Source organism: Rattus norvegicus, chromosome X (genome assembly GCF_036323735.1).
Source record: "Rattus norvegicus strain BN/NHsdMcwi chromosome X, GRCr8, whole genome shotgun sequence".
Taxonomy (NCBI): Eukaryota; Metazoa; Chordata; class Mammalia; order Rodentia; family Muridae; genus Rattus; species Rattus norvegicus.
In genome coordinates, this window is record NC_086039.1 from 157,372,665 (window position 1) to 157,389,340 (window position 16,676).

At 43.0% G+C, this 16,676-nt stretch overlaps 1 protein-coding gene across 11 annotated transcripts in view; it reads left to right on the top strand.

Annotated features, from left to right (window-relative positions):
- The window catches only part of Ikbkg (inhibitor of nuclear factor kappa B kinase regulatory subunit gamma), a 39,285-nt gene that overhangs the window by 14,386 nt on the left and 8,223 nt on the right, over positions 1 to 16,676 (top strand). For 3 of the 11 annotated variants that reach the window (XM_008773603.4, XM_008773602.4, XM_008773601.4), the window contains exons 3-10: positions 3,530 to 3,731; positions 4,700 to 4,914; positions 7,459 to 7,577; positions 9,260 to 9,412; positions 10,142 to 10,217; positions 13,328 to 13,471; positions 13,754 to 13,896; positions 16,394 to 16,455. In XM_008773603.4, the coding sequence (XP_008771825.1) occupies positions 3,530 to 3,731; positions 4,700 to 4,914; positions 7,459 to 7,577; positions 9,260 to 9,412; positions 10,142 to 10,217; positions 13,328 to 13,471; positions 13,754 to 13,896; positions 16,394 to 16,455 (1,114 nt within the window). Of the gene's footprint in view, positions 1 to 32; positions 339 to 2,659; positions 2,722 to 2,867; positions 2,908 to 3,529; positions 3,732 to 4,699; positions 4,915 to 7,458; positions 7,578 to 9,259; positions 9,413 to 10,141; positions 10,218 to 13,327; positions 13,472 to 13,753; positions 13,897 to 16,393; positions 16,456 to 16,676 lie in introns of those variants that run through there. The other 8 variants (XM_063279972.1, XM_008773608.4, NM_199103.2 and 5 more) reach the window with 8 other exon arrangements.

Genomic DNA, 16,676 nt, shown 5'->3' on the forward strand with positions numbered 1-16,676 from the left:
TAGTCTGGTCTACGTAGGACCCTGTCCAAAAAAAAAATTGTGTGTATAAGAGTTGTGATGTTTATCAGTAAGGAGCATTCTGCTGTTCCGCTGGCCAACGCAGGCTGGCGGTCTAAGACTTTGGAGCAGAGTGTGGCACTTCGGAGTTTTAACTCTCTAGTATTAATGCCTTTGAGTCTGTGTTTTACTTCCGGATCCCACACTTACGACACCGGAAGCCGGAAGTGGGGTTTTCCACTGCTGAGAAGGGAAGGGTGACCGCCTGACTAGGATTTCCTAGGAGCTCCGATTCTGCCGCTGCTCCTGCCCTCTTCACTTCTGACCGACTCTGCTGACAGGTGTGGTCCTCTTCCCCAAAAACAGGGCTTCATCGGTGACCGTTCCGCAGCTTCTGAGACTCCTGAGGTCCACACCCTTCCCCCATCTTAGGCCCAGTTCTGCCGCAAGCTTCTAGAGCATTGGTTCAGGCAGGTTTATTCGCTACCCAGGTTACTTGGGTGGCTAGTTGGCTTGAATTTGCCCTTCCCTTCACCGCAGCTGTCTCCTAAGGGCTTGGCCCCTAGTGGTAGAACTCTTTAGTTAGGAGACATTTTCTGTTGATCTAACTGTTTCTGAAACACTTTTTGCACTGTAGGCCAGGTAGTCCTCGAACTCAAGTTTCTGCCTCAGCCTTTCGAGTACTGGAGCAACAGGTGTGCCAGGGTGTTTATCAAACTTGAGTGCATTTGAAGTCTTTAGAAAGTTTTCAAGGGTACATTCACAACTAAATATCTTCTGCACCTCAGTTCACTTTGCAAATGATTCATAGTAATCTGTTTGCAGGTCCTCATACCATTTATCTGACCTGAGAACGAATGTGTTGTCTTGGCATTTCCTAGGAAAAAGGAAGGACTAGTAGCCGGAGCAGAGAGAGCGAGGGAGGAATAGTTGGTGGAGAGGAAGTAAGGTAGGAGTGTAGGTGGTATAGGACCTTGTAGGCTGTTGTATGGACTTTGTTTTTTGCATTGGGAGAAGTGGAAACTCTGATGGAGTTCGAGAGAAGTAGCTTGACTTATCTTTGAGGTAATTGGTCCCAGTGGGGTCAATTGCAAAGGGCCAGTGAAAAGCAAAGCATGATGGTCTGTAAAGAGATTATTGCAGTAATGCAGGTGAAAGATAGTAGTGCTGTCAGCCTTTACTTATTGAACCATTTAAAAAGTACAAAAGTAGAAATAATATAGTAAGTTCTATGGATACATTTCTTAGCTGTGACTATTAGCTCATAGTTAACTTTAATTCACACCCCTTATAATCCTCTACCACAATTATTTTCTTTTCTACAGAAGATGTTATTTTATGTGTGTAGATGCTTTGCTATGCTTTCCTAGTGCCCAAGGAAGTCAGAAGAAGGTGTCATATCTCCTTGGATTGGAGTTACAGATGTTTGTGAACCACCATATGGGTGCTAGAAAGTGTCCTCTGCAACAATAGCAAGTGCTCTTAATCCCTGAGCCATCATCTCTCTTGCTCCACCCATTATGATTTTCAGTAACAGCTTTCTTGAGACATAATTGGCATGCTACACAAAATATTTACTATTTGTGTGTGCTTTCGCCTCCACATGCATGCATGGTGTATGATTTGTATAGAGAGCACAGGTGCCATGGCTAGACTATGTAGAGGTCAGAGAACAACATTGAGTCAGCAACCTGTTTTTCACTTTTATATGTTCTAGTGTCTCCAGGCTTGCATAGCAAGAGCCTTTATCCACTGAGCTGTCTCACTTGCCCATACTTCAATATATTTGAAACAGTCTCCTGTAGATCCCTTCCCCTTGAGTTCCTAATCCCCTGGAGCTGGAATTACAGAAGGTTTGAGTTGTCCAACATGGGTGCTGTGAACTGAACATGGGTTCTCTGGAAGAGCAGTCAGTGCTCCTAATAGCTGAGCCATCTCTCCCAACTTCTTTTAAGACTTCTAAACATCCAAGTAGTTTGATATGTAACTGGAATTCGGGAATGTGAACTGTTTGAGATATTATCAACATTAAGATTTGGGTTAAAAACCATGAGACTGGACGGAATTACTGCAGGGTGAATGCTGTTAGAAAAGAGGTCCCAAAGTACCTCAACGTGAAGAAATGGGGACTCAGTAAAAGGGCCTGAGCAGAATCAGCCTTTGAGGGAGTGGGAATCACCAGGTGAGGAGGTTTTCTGGAGCCTGAAGGAAGAAAGTAGGTGAAAAAGAGGGAAGGGTCAGCTGTGTGAGCTCAGGCAGATGGACCCATGGGTAGCAACACTTTTATTGTAAATAGCCAAGATTCCCCAGTGTTATAGGCATCCTCTCTTATTGGAAGCCTACTTCTGGACGCTTGCATTGAGATCATTCTCTTCCTGGTTGTCAGAATGAGGCAGGATTTAGAAGGTCTCCAGGTTAGTACTGTCCTGCATAATTCCTGTCTGCTTTAAAAGCCAGCATAAGCAGATCAGACTGAAACCCCAATTCACACTTTTCAAACTTCTTAGCACACAAGAGGTCTCCTCTATCCCCAGTGAATACTTCTCAGGTACAATGTAGTCTTCTGAAGTCTCTCTTACCAAGTATTTGTATTTCCCTGACTCCTGTAAGAAATGACCACAGGCCCAGTGGCTTAAAAGAACAGAAAATTGATACCTCACAGGTCTGGAAGCCAGGAGAATAAAACCAGAAGGTGGACAAGGTCATGCTCCATCTGCAAGTTGTGTAAGAGTATCCTTTATGTGTCTTTTAGTTGCTGGTGGCTCAGTTGTTCCTTGGCCTGTGGTTATATTAATTTAGTCTCAGCTTCTGTCTCTCATGTCCATTTTCCTGTGTTTCCACCTGTTTCCTCTTCACTTTTATGTATATAGGAGGAGCTTGGAATTGAACCAACAGTCTTGTGCATGCTAGGTAAGTGCTCTACCACTGAACTACATTCCCAATCCTGTTTTCATCTGTCTTTTAGAAGGGTTCTTGTTACTGGGGTCATGGCCCACCTATGTACCTCACAATGATATCACTTTGAGAGCCTTGATTTTTGTGAGACAGGTTCTTATTATGTAGAGCAAGCTAGCCTTGAATTCACAGAGATTTGCCTGACTCTGCCTTCCAAGTGCTGGGATTAAAGACATGCACCACTATGCCTGTCTCAAGATCCTTAATTTAACTACATATATAAAGACCATTTTTTCCAAGTAAAGTCACATTTATAGGTTTTAGGGATTAGGACATGGATATATCAATCATTCTACTATACTGGGTGATGGGCCAGGACCCTTTGCTTCTACTTGAAGGTATGTGGAGGAGGTAGGATTCCCAGTATACTTCCCTTTCCCTCCACAATTCTCTTTGCAATGGTAATATTTGCTGTGTCATAGATCCAAACTTCACTTTTGTATCTGGTTTCATCAGACAAAATGTCCAGCTTTTTGCTGTGAATGGAAGTCTAGGGCTTCTGTATACATTGAACCCCTTGTGCTGATTGAGAGAACTCTGTTCTTTGTCATGTACTCCTACTGCCTTTTTCTTCTAGACACTGTCTTGTTGGATGAGCAGGCACCTCTGGAAGAATCAGTTGAGTGAGATGGTGCAACCCAGTGGTGGCCCAGCAGAGGACCAGGACATGCTGGGTGAAGAATCTTCTCTGGGGAAGCCAGCAATGCTACATCTTCCTTCAGAGCAGGGTACTCCTGAGACCCTCCAGCGCTGTCTGGAAGAGAATCAAGAACTCCGAGGTAAAGGTTGCAGTGTGAGGGAGGCATGAAGTTAAAAGTTAGGAGGGACCTGGCATACTTATGTAAGGACAAAGCTTATTGTCACCTGCATCTCATAATTGGCAGGGTATGAAGTCATGATGTGCCCAAGAACCAGCCAGCATTTCAAACTTCGCTACTTTGCTTCATTTCAAGTAGGGTTTTCTGTGAAGAGTCACATACAGAAAATAATGTGGTTCAAAGCCAGCACAAGGGAAGGGAGAAGGGAAGGGGAAGGAGGGTAAGCTAAAAAGCCATGGTAGGTAGGGGAAAAGTGGGATATGGGGGTCAATGGGAATAGGTTTATTCTTGGGACATAGCAAGCTTTTAGATAGGAGGGGATATATTTTTCTTCAGAGAGAGAGGGTTTTTTCCTAAGATGAAATGTGGCCTGCTCTTGGAAAGGTGTGGCCAGCTCCAGTAAGAGATCTTTGAGTATGTCTTCTGCACTGGCATTGCCTTCTTGCTCATGTTCACATTCATTTTTAAGGTGATGTTTACTGTTCTTGAATATGCAGCTGAAGAGAATGAAACTCATAGAACTATTAGCTTGTTCTGTCTGTATCTTCTGGGCTCCCAGGTTGCAGCCAGAAAGTACACAGTGAAATTTGCTTTGGGGACTGTTTCATTACCTCCCCAAGTGTTTCAGGCATGTTTAGGACTCCCTGATTCTGAAGACAGAGATGCAGGCCCAGGAGGACTGGGACTGAGTGCTCCAGGGTAGGGATACCTCCAATTGACCAGAATATAAATGAGGCACTTAAAGTTGATTTTGGTGAATCCCTTTAAGCGAAGGATCTGTGTTTAAGTAATACACTGTAGACACTTGGGGGGTATATCATCAGTGGAATTGGCTAGGAATTGGTTTGACTTCTTAGAGAAAGGCCACTTGGTATTATAGGGTTACCTGGCTGTTAGGACTCCTGTTTTGCTGTCTTCCCTATCCCTAGATGCTATCCGGCAGAGCAATCAGATGCTGAGGGAACGCTGTGAGGAGCTGCTGCATTTCCAGGTCAGCCAGCGGGAGGAGAAGGAGTTCCTCATGTGCAAATTCCAGGAAGCCAGGAAGCTGGTGGAGAGACTGAGCTTGGAGAAGCTTGACCTGCGGAGGCAGAGAGAACAGGCCTTAGAGGATTTGGAGCATCTGAAGAAATGCCAACAGGTAGCTAGTGGATGGGCAGGCCCTTCTGCCCCACCTGTGTTTGAAGACCATATCGACACTCATATGCCCATAGGAAGTATGTTGTTGGAGGTGCCTCAGGACCTTTTCAGGCTTGATTGCTGGGAGCCCTCTTAAAACCAAGAGAATCCATCACACTCACTGTTAGTTTATTACAGTGAAAGGGTCCACATCAAAATTATCCGAGGTACAATGCATATGTTGTAGGAGCCAGGAGGGGCCAGATGTGAGCTTCTCAGGGAGCAGTGCTTTTGCTATGAATGGTGGGGCACTGTGCACAGAGTACTATCAACCAGGAAACATTCCTAAGCCCTGGAAGCCAGGATTTATCTTGGATTCACTTTTAAAGGTACGGAGTGCTTGGGTACCTAACCTAGCTTGCTCAGGTTCTAGCCACCCTGAAGTCTAACAGGGACTATACCATGTAGTCCAAGGCCCTCACATACCCTGCCAGCAGCTCAGACATCCTGGTTGAGCCGTAGGCCCAGGATAAAACAAGGCAGTCACATCAGATAGGATTTCTCAGGGGCTCAGAGATGATCCCCACCAGTCTTTGGAGGAATTATGAGACCCCAGGCCTGTGAATTGGCCCTGTATTACACAATCACCAAAGGATAGTATGCCTAGTGTGGAATGAGGTGGTATTTCAAGGCCTTTTGGACTGGTTGGTTTCAGGACCCTGGTGACAATAGTTGAGCAGGGATTGTGCCATCTGAGAGGACTAGTCTAGGGGAAAGGGTAGAGTAGTCCCTAGTTTTGGAGGTCAGAGGTCTAAGATGAAGGTATGGGCAGGTAGGTTCCTCACAGGGATATTTCAGGTACTTCTCCATAACTCTCTTGTCACATAGCCTTTTCTCTTCAAAATTTTTTATTATATTTTATTTTGTGTAGTATGTATGTCTGAGCTTGCACTCACACGTGTGGATGTGGGTATTGTCATGGGGTGCCAATTTAGGTGACAGGACAGCTTGCAGGAGTCAGTTCCCTCATTCTACTATGAGTGCCAGGGATTGGACTCAGGTTGTTCTTAGGCTTTACCCATTGACCTTCTGAATTTTCTCACAGTCCTCCTGTCTTTTCATAAGGATACCAATGTGAAACAGGAAGGTAGACAGGTATTAGAGCCATGAGAATAGATTTTATTCAGTAACTGGTAACGAAAGGGAAAGAGCTAGCTAAGCTCTGATGATCTGCAGAGGTGACTGGGTCTTTTACCTTTTTTTTTTATTTTTGGTTCTTTTTTTCAGAGCTGGGGACCGAACCCAGGGCCTTGCGCTTCCTAGGCAAGCGCTCTACCACTGAGCTAAATCCCCAACCTTTACCTTTTTTTAAGATTTATTTTTATTTATGTGTTGGGTGTCTGTGTCTGTGTATAAGTGCCCTTGAAGGTCAGATGAGAGTCTCAGATTGTCTCTAACTGGAATTCCTGGTAACTATAAGGTACCAGACAATTGTGGTGGTAGGAACTGAACTCTGGTCTTATAAAAAGTAACAAATACTCCCGATCACTGAACAGTCTCTCTACTTAATGACTGTGAATTTTAAAATGAGAATAGTGGCCAGAGTGTGTATGCTTTGCATGTGTGAGGCCTAGAGTTTAGTTTTCAGGGCTTCAAAAAAATAAAGACAGAGATGCCGATAGAAAGAAAATAAAAGATTAGGCTAGGGGAAGGAACTCAAGTGAATTCCAAAGGGTATTAGTATTAATGTGATGAGACCAGTGTGTTTATAACCTTATACAAATCAAATGTAGGTTTTTACCATAAAGACTGGGAGTCTGAGTCCTTTCTGATGATTCCATTTCAAAGAAGTCAAAGAAGTAGCACTCAGGTTTTTGAGACAGGGTTAGAGTCCAAGGAAATACATGGGCTTTGAGGTGATAGAGGAAATAATCATGACAAAGGTCAGGCCTATGTCAAGTGTCAGTTCCTTTAACAGCTCTGAGCATTTGCAAGTAGGAACCAGGAAGGGGCTTGGTATATATTACACTAATGTGATCTTAAGCTGTTAGAAGGCATGCTAAAGTTTGGTTAACCTTAAAGTTTGTCTGAGCTGACCATGGTTTGCACTCAGGGCAGCTTGTGATAGTTGGTTTCTCTTCTTCCATTATATGGGTTTTGAAGCTCAAACTCTGGTCATCAGCCTTGGCAGCAAGCCTTCTTGATGGTTCAGATCTCAGTATTTAAAAAAATTCCAGTCTCCTCTCTTATTCTGAAACTTCTCACCTGTTGTGTATGTGGTATAGGTGTTTATTTTTGTTGCTGTCTTTGGGTTTAGTCTCCTTTTACAGAGTTTCAAAGAGTCTGAGAAAGGTTCACTACCACCTGAGAGTCAAGATTGGTGACTGGAGGAAGACAAATAGCCATTGGGTTAATGAGGCTCCAGAGTACCAAGGTTTATAGGTGTTGAAAGGCAGGAGAAACTCTCCATAGATCAGCTGCTTTAAGGCTGCCTCATGTCTTGGGGATGCCAAGAGTGGGAAGCATAGGAGAAAGTAATACTGATAGGAAATGACCTTTTTTCTTGTAGCAGATGGCTGAGGACAAGGCCTCTGTGAAAGCTCAGGTGACATCATTGCTGGGGGAACTCCAGGAGAGCCAGAGTCGTTTGGAGGCTGCTACCAAGGAACGACAAACTTTAGAGGGAAGGTGAGTGGGGAGGGGAAGCTAGCCCAGGAGGCCCCTTCCAGGATTTTGAATGAGAAAAATGTAGGAAACCCTAGGAATTCCTCTCTCTGAAAGGAAGGGCTGACCATCTTTTCTTAAATTCCCTAGGGCCCTCCAGGGCTGCCTTGTGAGAAGATATCCAGGAATCTAGTTCCAGCTGTTGCTCTCAAATTCTTTTTTTTTTCTTTTTTTCGGAGCTGGGGACTGAACCCAGGGCCTTGCGCTTCCTAGGCAAGCGCTCTACCACTGAGCCAAATCCCCAACCCCGCTCTCAGATTCTTTACTGGGTGCTTGGTTAGGGTTTCCATTGCTGTGGAAAGTCAGCATGACAGTGGCAACTTTTATAAGGAAAAGATTTCATTGTAGCTGGCTTACATTAAGAGGTTCTGTCCATTATTGTCTTGGTGGCAAGCATGATGGTCAGTAGACAGACATGATGCTAGAGAGACATCTGAGAGTTCTTCATCAGGATTGGCATGCAGCAGGGAAGAGAGAGTAAACCAGTGGGTCTGGCTGGAGCATCTGAAACCTCCAGTGATCCACTTCTTTGAACAAGGCCACACCTACTTCAACAGGGCCACTTGTCCTCATCCTTTTAAATAATGCCACTCTCTAGATTGGCATTCAGTTTATTGCTTAGGAAGCACTGCACCCTAAGACCACACTTAAGAGCTCACTATCAAGACTGATATGCAATGGGATTACATCAAGGCAGAAAGTCCTAGGTGAAGAAGCCTAGATACATTCCACAGCAACCCCATGAAAAGCACAGAGCCCTCATGAACTACTCATTAGAGACTATGAACTCCATGTTCCTGTTGGGAGTTGTTCACTTTGGTACCCTCGGCCAGGCATGTACCAGCGTTTCTGACTGCTAGCAGAAAACTGAGTTTGACTGACTTTGTCAACTAGTGGTCTTGGGACTGTCACTCACTCTCTTTTGCCAAGGGGATCAGGTTGCCATGTGGGATCATTGAGTTATAGGCATGGGCACTGTTGTGCCTCTCATACTGCCTTGCTGCTGTCCTCCAGATAGTGAAGTTAACATGGTAGCCCTGGCCTTCTCAGTGCAGTAGGTAGTCATTGTATTTGTGGAGCAGTGGGTTGGGGTTTCTGTCTTGAGGGAGGGAGGAGAGTTTGACTTGGGCTCAGCATACTCTTAGTGGGCGGGTGGGGGGAAGAGCAGTGTGAGAAAAGGCCAGAGGGGAGCAGGCCCAATAGTCCAGATCTGCCTTGGCAAAGTTGAGGTGATCTGCCATCAGTAGCTTCCTCAGAGGCCCATGGAAATGCCCATCATTGCCTTTATAATGAGCACACAGAGAGGTACCAGGGTGATGAGGCTAATACTGGAACTATAGTTTAAGGGAAACTGTGGGGTACTGTAGGCCAGAATCAGAAGATATGGGGGACATGGGTGATAGAGGTTTGGCAACTCAAGCTTTTATGGTGGAAAGAGGGAGAGATGAAATCTCTGCTGAGACTATTGATGCTATATCTTATCTCCTGAGGCTGAATGACCTAGGTATGGCACCTGAGGCTCTAATGAGGGTGCCTGGGACTTGAGCTAAATTGTGAGTTGCACAGTAGTTCCTGCCTATCCTTGAGCTCAGTGCTAATGAGCTCACAGCCCCCTCAGGGTGTGTTCTTTTTTTGTTGTATGTCAGGATTCGAGCAGTTAGTGAGCAGGTCAGACAGCTGGAGAGTGAGCGGGAGGTGCTGCAGCAGCAGCACAGTGTCCAGGTGGACCAACTGCGCATGCAGAACCAGAGTGTGGAGGCTGCCTTGCGAATGGAGCGACAGGCTGCTTCAGAGGAGAAGTAAGTGGCTGGGAGGGTTGTACCAAGAGATCTCAGAGCACCCATGGTGCTTTCTGCCTTTTAGGGAGTCCTGGTAGGGACTGGTTGTGTATAGAAGGGCTGATTTTACTCCCTTTGCCTTGCTAATGACAGAGTCAACTATTATATGTAAATAGGAATATTTTCTACCCACATTCATGTTTACTGCATGTCCTATATAGGTTCTTTTCATCACAGTAAAAATATGCTCTTGGTGTAAGGAAAGCAAGGAGCCATAGTGGCTTCAAGCTGGCCCTAAAGACTCCTTATCTGGGTTCTCAATGCCTGTGCAGGCTCTCAACTTGCTATTGGTATTTGGTTCAGCATCCTTTTGAGTTTTCTTTAATTTAGAACAATCTCCCTGCTTCTACATTTATTTTCTTTTTGGTGCTAGAGATGGAGCATAGGGCCTCAAACACAGTAAGCAAAAGTTCTATTCCTGAGTTATACCCTAGCCCTTGTTAGAACCATCCCAAGATGTTGACTTTAAGGAAGACATGAACTATGTAGTGGCCAAATTAGTTGCAGTGAATACTTGCAATCAGCAAAGCTTGCCTTATACTTGATAGCCTCAGGAGCCCAGATGTGATCCAGGAAGCCCACATTTCAGGTCTTTTATGGCACATGAAGGAAGAAGGTGAAGCTGTATTAGGCAAGTTGTGGCTCTACTGGGACAAAGCAGTTTCTCCAGTGACAGCTCCTTTTGCACAGGCGGAAGCTGGCTCAGTTGCAGGCAGCCTATCACCAACTCTTCCAAGACTATGACAGCCACATTAAGAGCAGCAAGGTGAGTGGAGAACATAAGCTAGTAAGTATGTTTTTTCTGGGCTGTCCAGGGAGAGGTTTTCCCCTTCTTCCCCAGTGTACTTGAAAAGGGTGGGCAGTGTGAGTTTTGAGAAATAGCACATCTAGCTTTTGGAAGGGACTCTTAAGTTGCCTGACACTTCAGTGGGGCTATAGCTATGACAGTTTTCGGATAACCACAAGGAGATGGGACATATCCACCTTATAGATGTATAAGGTATCTGGGTCTAGGACCTTTAGATATAGTCTGTGGCAGGGATGTTGTTCTGCATGGCCATTCCTTCATGATCAGAGTTGGGAAGTCTACAAACATTTTGTTTTTTCTAAAAACATTTTTATATTTATTTATATTTATGTAAAAAATATTTTGCCTGCATATATGTATGTACACTATGTGTGTGCTTGATACATGTCGAAGATAGAAAAGAGTGATGGATCTGCTGGAACTGGAGTTATGAATGGTTCTGAGCTGCCTGTGACTGAATCTGGGTCTTCTCCAAGAACAAGTGTTCTTAACTTCCGAGCCATCCTTCCAGCTTCTTTTTTACCCCTCCCAGAAACTTTTCTTAGGTGATTCTGATCTCTTTTTGAGTTTATCCTCATCATGTCTAATGATTACTTTGTGTGTCTACTCACAAACATAGGTGGAGGTCAGAGGACATCATTGATGTTATTCCTCAGGAGCTATACATGACCAGCTCCTTTTCTTACATAGGTTCTGGGGTTTGAATTCAGGTCCTCACAACTACTTTACTAACTGAACTATCTCCCTAGCCTATTCTTTTTTGGTAGAGCCCAGGCATGTTTTGAACTCTGAGGTGGCTGAGACTGGCCTTGAACTACTGATCTTTTTACTTCCATCTTCCTTGTGCTGAAATTACAGGTATGTGCTACCATGACCAACATTCTAGTGGTCCCAGTTTTTCACAATAAAGTTTTTTTAGCTGTTCTCCTCTTTCTCATAAATAGAATGGATTGTCAATAATTCTTTACAACCCATTACTCATATAAAGAAACTTTAACAAGGTTGCCAAAAGCCCACATATTGGTGTTGGGCATAGTAGCACATGCCTTTAATCCTAGCACTCTGGAGTCAGAGGCAGGCTGATCTTGTTGAGTTAGAGGTCAGCCTGATTTACAGAGTGAGTTCTAGGACAGCCAGCTTTATGTAGTTTCAAAACCAAAACCCAAAAACCCCCAAACCAAACCAAAACAACTACTACAAAAAAAAAAACCCAAACCCAAAATACCCCACCATTGAATAAATAACTCCAGAGAGTAATGGGAAGCCAACTGATACTAACAGACTAGAGAATCTGATTTCTAAAGGCATTTCTGCCTTTCACTAAAATTTCTTAAAATTGTTTACCATAAAGAACTGTGCAGTTTTAGAATAGTGCTGCTACTCAAAGTGAAGTGTCCAAAGAGGGATTCATGAAAATGGGAATTTGTTTGTTTTTTAATTAATAAAATGAAGAGAACTAGAATAAAAGGCAGAAGAGCAAAATTAAACCCCATGATATGTGTGTTCATATGTGTGTGTATGTATGTATGTGTTTAACTGCAAAAAATAGTTCTCAAAGTTGCAGAGTTTAAACAAAATTTTATATTTTTATGTATTTATTTTATTATAGCAAAATAGGCAGTTATTTGGGGAAAAATAGTCATTAAAACTTGACCTCTCCCTAAACATATATTTAAAATTTTAGGCTAAAAACTGGATATTTCCATGCCATAATGATTACTACATTTCCATGTAAACATCATCTGCAGTTATGACTATGAATTTTTTTTTACTTCTGTATAAAAGGTGAGCTTCTCTAGCACCTAAATATGGCCTTAATTCAGAAAGTATCAGAAAGTATATGAATAACTTTTCTTTTTTATTTATTTTATTTATTATTATTTTTTATTAGATATATTTCTTTACTTACATTTCAAATGGTATTCCCTTTGCTGGTTTCCTGTCCATAAACCCCCATCCCCACCCCCTCCCACATATGGGTATGAACAACTTTTCAAAGACTATAAATAGTGTTATTCAAGTAGATTAAAAAATACTTGAACACTATTATTTCTAGCAAATACAATAAGGGAGGGCTTAAACAATCAAAACATGAAGACCTCTACCTATATAATATCCCTTATGAAATGAGCTAACTCATATTAATTTAAAAACCCATGTTTTCTTATTTGTCTAAAATTAAAATAATAATGGAAGTCAACTGAGAAAAGAGCTTAAAAGCTAACACAAATTATGCAATGTTAGTGGTCATCTTTTAAGAAGGAATTGTCAAGCAAAATGTACCCATAGGGGATTTTTAAGAAGTAAGCATGATACCAGGTCACATGATGAAGAATTAGTTATAAAACTGCTGCTTACGGGATTGGAAAGATTGTTCAATGATTAAGACCACTTGCTGTTTTTTTCAGAGGACCTAAGTTCTGTTCTCAGTATTCACAATGGGTGGCTAACAACTACTTGCTACTCTAGCTTTGGCAGATCTGATAGCATCTTTGACTTCTGTGGGTGTACACACACACACACACACACACACACACACACACACACCCCTTTTGGAAGGAATTCTTGGTTGAGAGCATGAGTGCATGTGTATAAGGTGTGTTTGACCAAGTAGCAGAGTGGAAGGACCCATGGGTTGCCCCCTTGCCTGATGTATGGTGGACCTGCAGTCTATGGAGAGTTACTGCATAGTTACTTACTTGCTGTGGAGTTGGAAGCCTCAGGAGCGAGGGTAGCTCTTGTTCTTGAAGAGTCAAGAGGAAGGTTGACTAGCTAGGAATTCTCTGACAGGAATGATGCAGAGTACCAGGCAGTATCTTATTTATTCTCAGAGTTCCCATCAGTTCTAAGATCTTTGTGCATCCTAAGAAAGACCTCAGCATTTCTTCTGTAGGGCCACCACAGGATGCAGTATTCTCCCTGCCCGAATTGTCATTGGCCCTGAAATCCAAATGACTGGGTTTGCTCCAGCTTTTCCTACTTAGTTTTCAAAACAATGGCCAGCCAGGGAAGTAACTTGGTTCCACTGTGGGCCAAGAGACTCTGCCAGCACCCTTTGTCTTCTCTAGGGCATGCAGCTGGAAGATCTGAGGCAGCAGCTCCAGCAAGCTGAGGAGGCCCTGGTAGCCAAACAGGAATTGATTGATAAGCTGAAAGAGGAAGCTGAGCAGCACAAGATTGTCATGGAGACCGTTCCAGTCTTGAAAGCCCAGGTGAGGGCTCTGTTCCAGCCTGCCTATCACATGAGTGACCTGCTCGTCCAGGCAATGAGTTTTGATGTGTCTTTTGGACACCATTTGTAGTGGCCTCTCTTAGTCTTGAGCCCTTTGCATTGTTCTTGACTTGGTGCTATTGGGATCATAGGCTTTCACGTGTGCTTCTGATGTACTATCATGGGATCCCAGAAGACAGGACTCTGTTCCTCTGGACATGGCATAGAATGCTTGTTGGGAAGCTGATGGATGGTGGGTGAACACCTCTGTTCTGTTTGCCAGGCGGACATCTACAAGGCTGACTTCCAAGCTGAGAGGCATGCCCGGGAGAAACTGGTGGAGAGGAAGGAGCTTTTGCAGGAGCAGTTGGAGCAGCTGCAGCGCGAGTTCAACAAGTTGAAAGTTGGCTGCCATGAGTCAGCCAGGTGGGCCTCTAAGAGTGCAGCCAGGAGCACAGCCATAGACAAAGGAGGTGTACTCTAGGCAGCAACCAGTAGTAACTATAGGAGATGGATGGTTCTTAGCATTAGTATTAAATTCCCTGTGCCTCCTTCTACTGCTCTCTTTGTATTCTGTCCTTCCAACAATGACCTTTCCCATTGGAAACTAGAAATGTAACAGAAATGTATGTATTGAGATGTATCTAAGGCTGGAGGTTTCATAGCTTTCATACTGTCTTAGTTTGGTTTCTGTTGCTGTGATAAAGACAATAACTTATAGCAGCTGGGGAGGAAAGGGTTTATTTTAGTTTACAGTTTATAATCCATCACAGAGGGAAGTCAGGGCAGATATCTGAAGGCAGAAAATGAAGCATAGTCAAAAAATGCCTTACAAACTTGCCTATAAGCCAATTTATTGTAGATAGTTCCTTAATTGAAATTCTCTTGCCAGTTTGTGTGAAGTTGACTAGTCAACCTTGTCAGCTTGACATACAAACACTCCACTGTTAAACCATAACCTTTCCTTTCTTGTTTTTTCTCCAATTCATGTCAATATCACAATATAAAATATAAACTTAAAAGTGTCACAGTCTTTAAAACATTCCATCACTCTTTAAAAAAAAGTTTAAAAGCCTAGAATCTCAACTGTGCTTCTATAAAATAATGTTATATATTTTTTTACTTCAAGAGTGAAGAACCAGGGCACAGTCACAATCAAATCAAATCAAAACCAAAATCCAACAGTGTTAAAAAAAACCCACTGTTGATGCTTGCTGTCTGGTGCCCACTCATGATTCTCTGTGCTCTAAAGGTCTTGGGCAGCTATACTTACTTCTCTGCCTCTGCCATTCACAGGACACACAGCTCATCTTATAAGCTCAACCTGTTTCTTTTCCACAGCTGCTGCTCTCCTTGGTGGTTGTCTTATGGTACTGGCATCCAATATGCTAGGATTTCCACTGCAGCTGAGGATGTACCTTCACCAATAGCTTCTCCTGACCTCTGAAATAATGCCAAGCCCTTACTTTAGCTGCTTTCCATGATCCCTTCATATTACTTGGCCCCCTCTTCTTTGTGCTGACCCTGAAGAGATACTCTCTAGATTCTAAAAGATTTCACCTCAGTGATGCTGTTCCTAATCACAACTAATTTCTCAGCTTCAGTTAACCAGTATCAATTGTCCTCATAAAGCAAAGGTTTTACTTCAGTTCTGCTGATCTCTTTTTAATCACACCTGATTCTTCAGCCCCAGCTGACCAGAACTACAGACTCTTAATTCAGAATACCACACAAATGACCCTGATAGAATCTTTGCTTCCCTCTGAAACTTCATCATTTGCATTGGTGTCAGCATTATTATCTTCCTTGGCTCCCACAGAATAGCCCTTTAAGCCCTAACCTCTTGATGGCACTTCCAGCCCAAAGTTCCAAAGTCCTTCTACAGTCTTCCACAAAACAACATGGTCAGGTTGGATCTGTCTCAGCAATTCCACAAAAATCTGGTAACATTGTCTATCTTAGCTTGGTTGCTATTGCTGTGATAGACACCATGACCAAAAGCAACTTTGTGGGGAAGGGTTTATTTCAGCTTACAGTTGTAGTTAATCATGGAGGGAAGTCAGGAAAGGAACTTGAGACAGGAACAGAAGTAAAAACCATGGAAGAACTACTTTTTGGCTTGTTCTCCATGGCTTGCTTTCTTTTACAACCTAGGTGATTGCTCAAGGGGTGGCGCTGTCTCTTAGGGAACTAGGTCCTCTCACATCAATGAAGAAAATGCTCCAAATGCTTGCCTATAGGTCAGCCTAATGGGAATATTTACTCAATTGAGGTTCCCTTTGATCAGATGACTCCAGCTTTTGTCAAATTGACAAGCAATAACAACAACAAAACCTAACCAGTGCAAATATATTTATCTAAAACCTAAAAATATGACTTTATTTGGTTTAGAATCTTTGTATATGTAACTAGTTAATATAAGGTAACATTAGGTTAATTAATTGACTGTGGTACTTACAGAAGCACCAAATTAAGATAACAGAAGGCAGCCATAAGAAGGCCAAGGCAGACTCTGGGATTCAGCTACAAGCCAAGAAATATCAAGCTGTCTGTACACTACCACCAGCTAGGGCTAATTCTGCCCAGTCCTCTGACACTTTGATTTAGGGCACCTAGCCGCCTGTATCATGCATGTTTCTGTTATTTGAAGTTACTAGATGTGTGGTGGTTTGTAACAAGGTTCTGAGGAAACTAATACAGGGAACCCAGGAAGTAATTGCTAATAAGTACAAAGTTTCCTTTGGAGATGATGAAAATATTCTAAAATTATATGGATGATTGAATATGCTGAATAGAGTAAAACCCTCTAACAATACTGTTTAAATTGGTGAATTGTATATAGTATGTGAGTTATATCTGAATGAAGGTATTTATTCATAAAAATTCCTACAGGCACTGATTGAATATTTTCTGTTTTCAAAAGGATTGAGGATATGAGGAAGCGGCATGTAGAGACTTCCCAGCCCCCTTTACTCCCTGCTCCAGGTGAGTGAATAAGTGGTAGATGGTGGGAGGAGATGGTTAGGGAGGGCAGAATGTTGTGCTGAGGGGAAGCATGTGTTGGCTTCTCTGCTACTCTGCTTTGGGGAGTTCTTGTTGACCATTCCTGTCAGTAGCCCATCACAGTCTGAGGTCAAAGGAAAAATATGCTTGTAGAGGTGGCTCCCAGTTATGCAGTCAAATATGGTGGTATCAGTAAGTCTCAT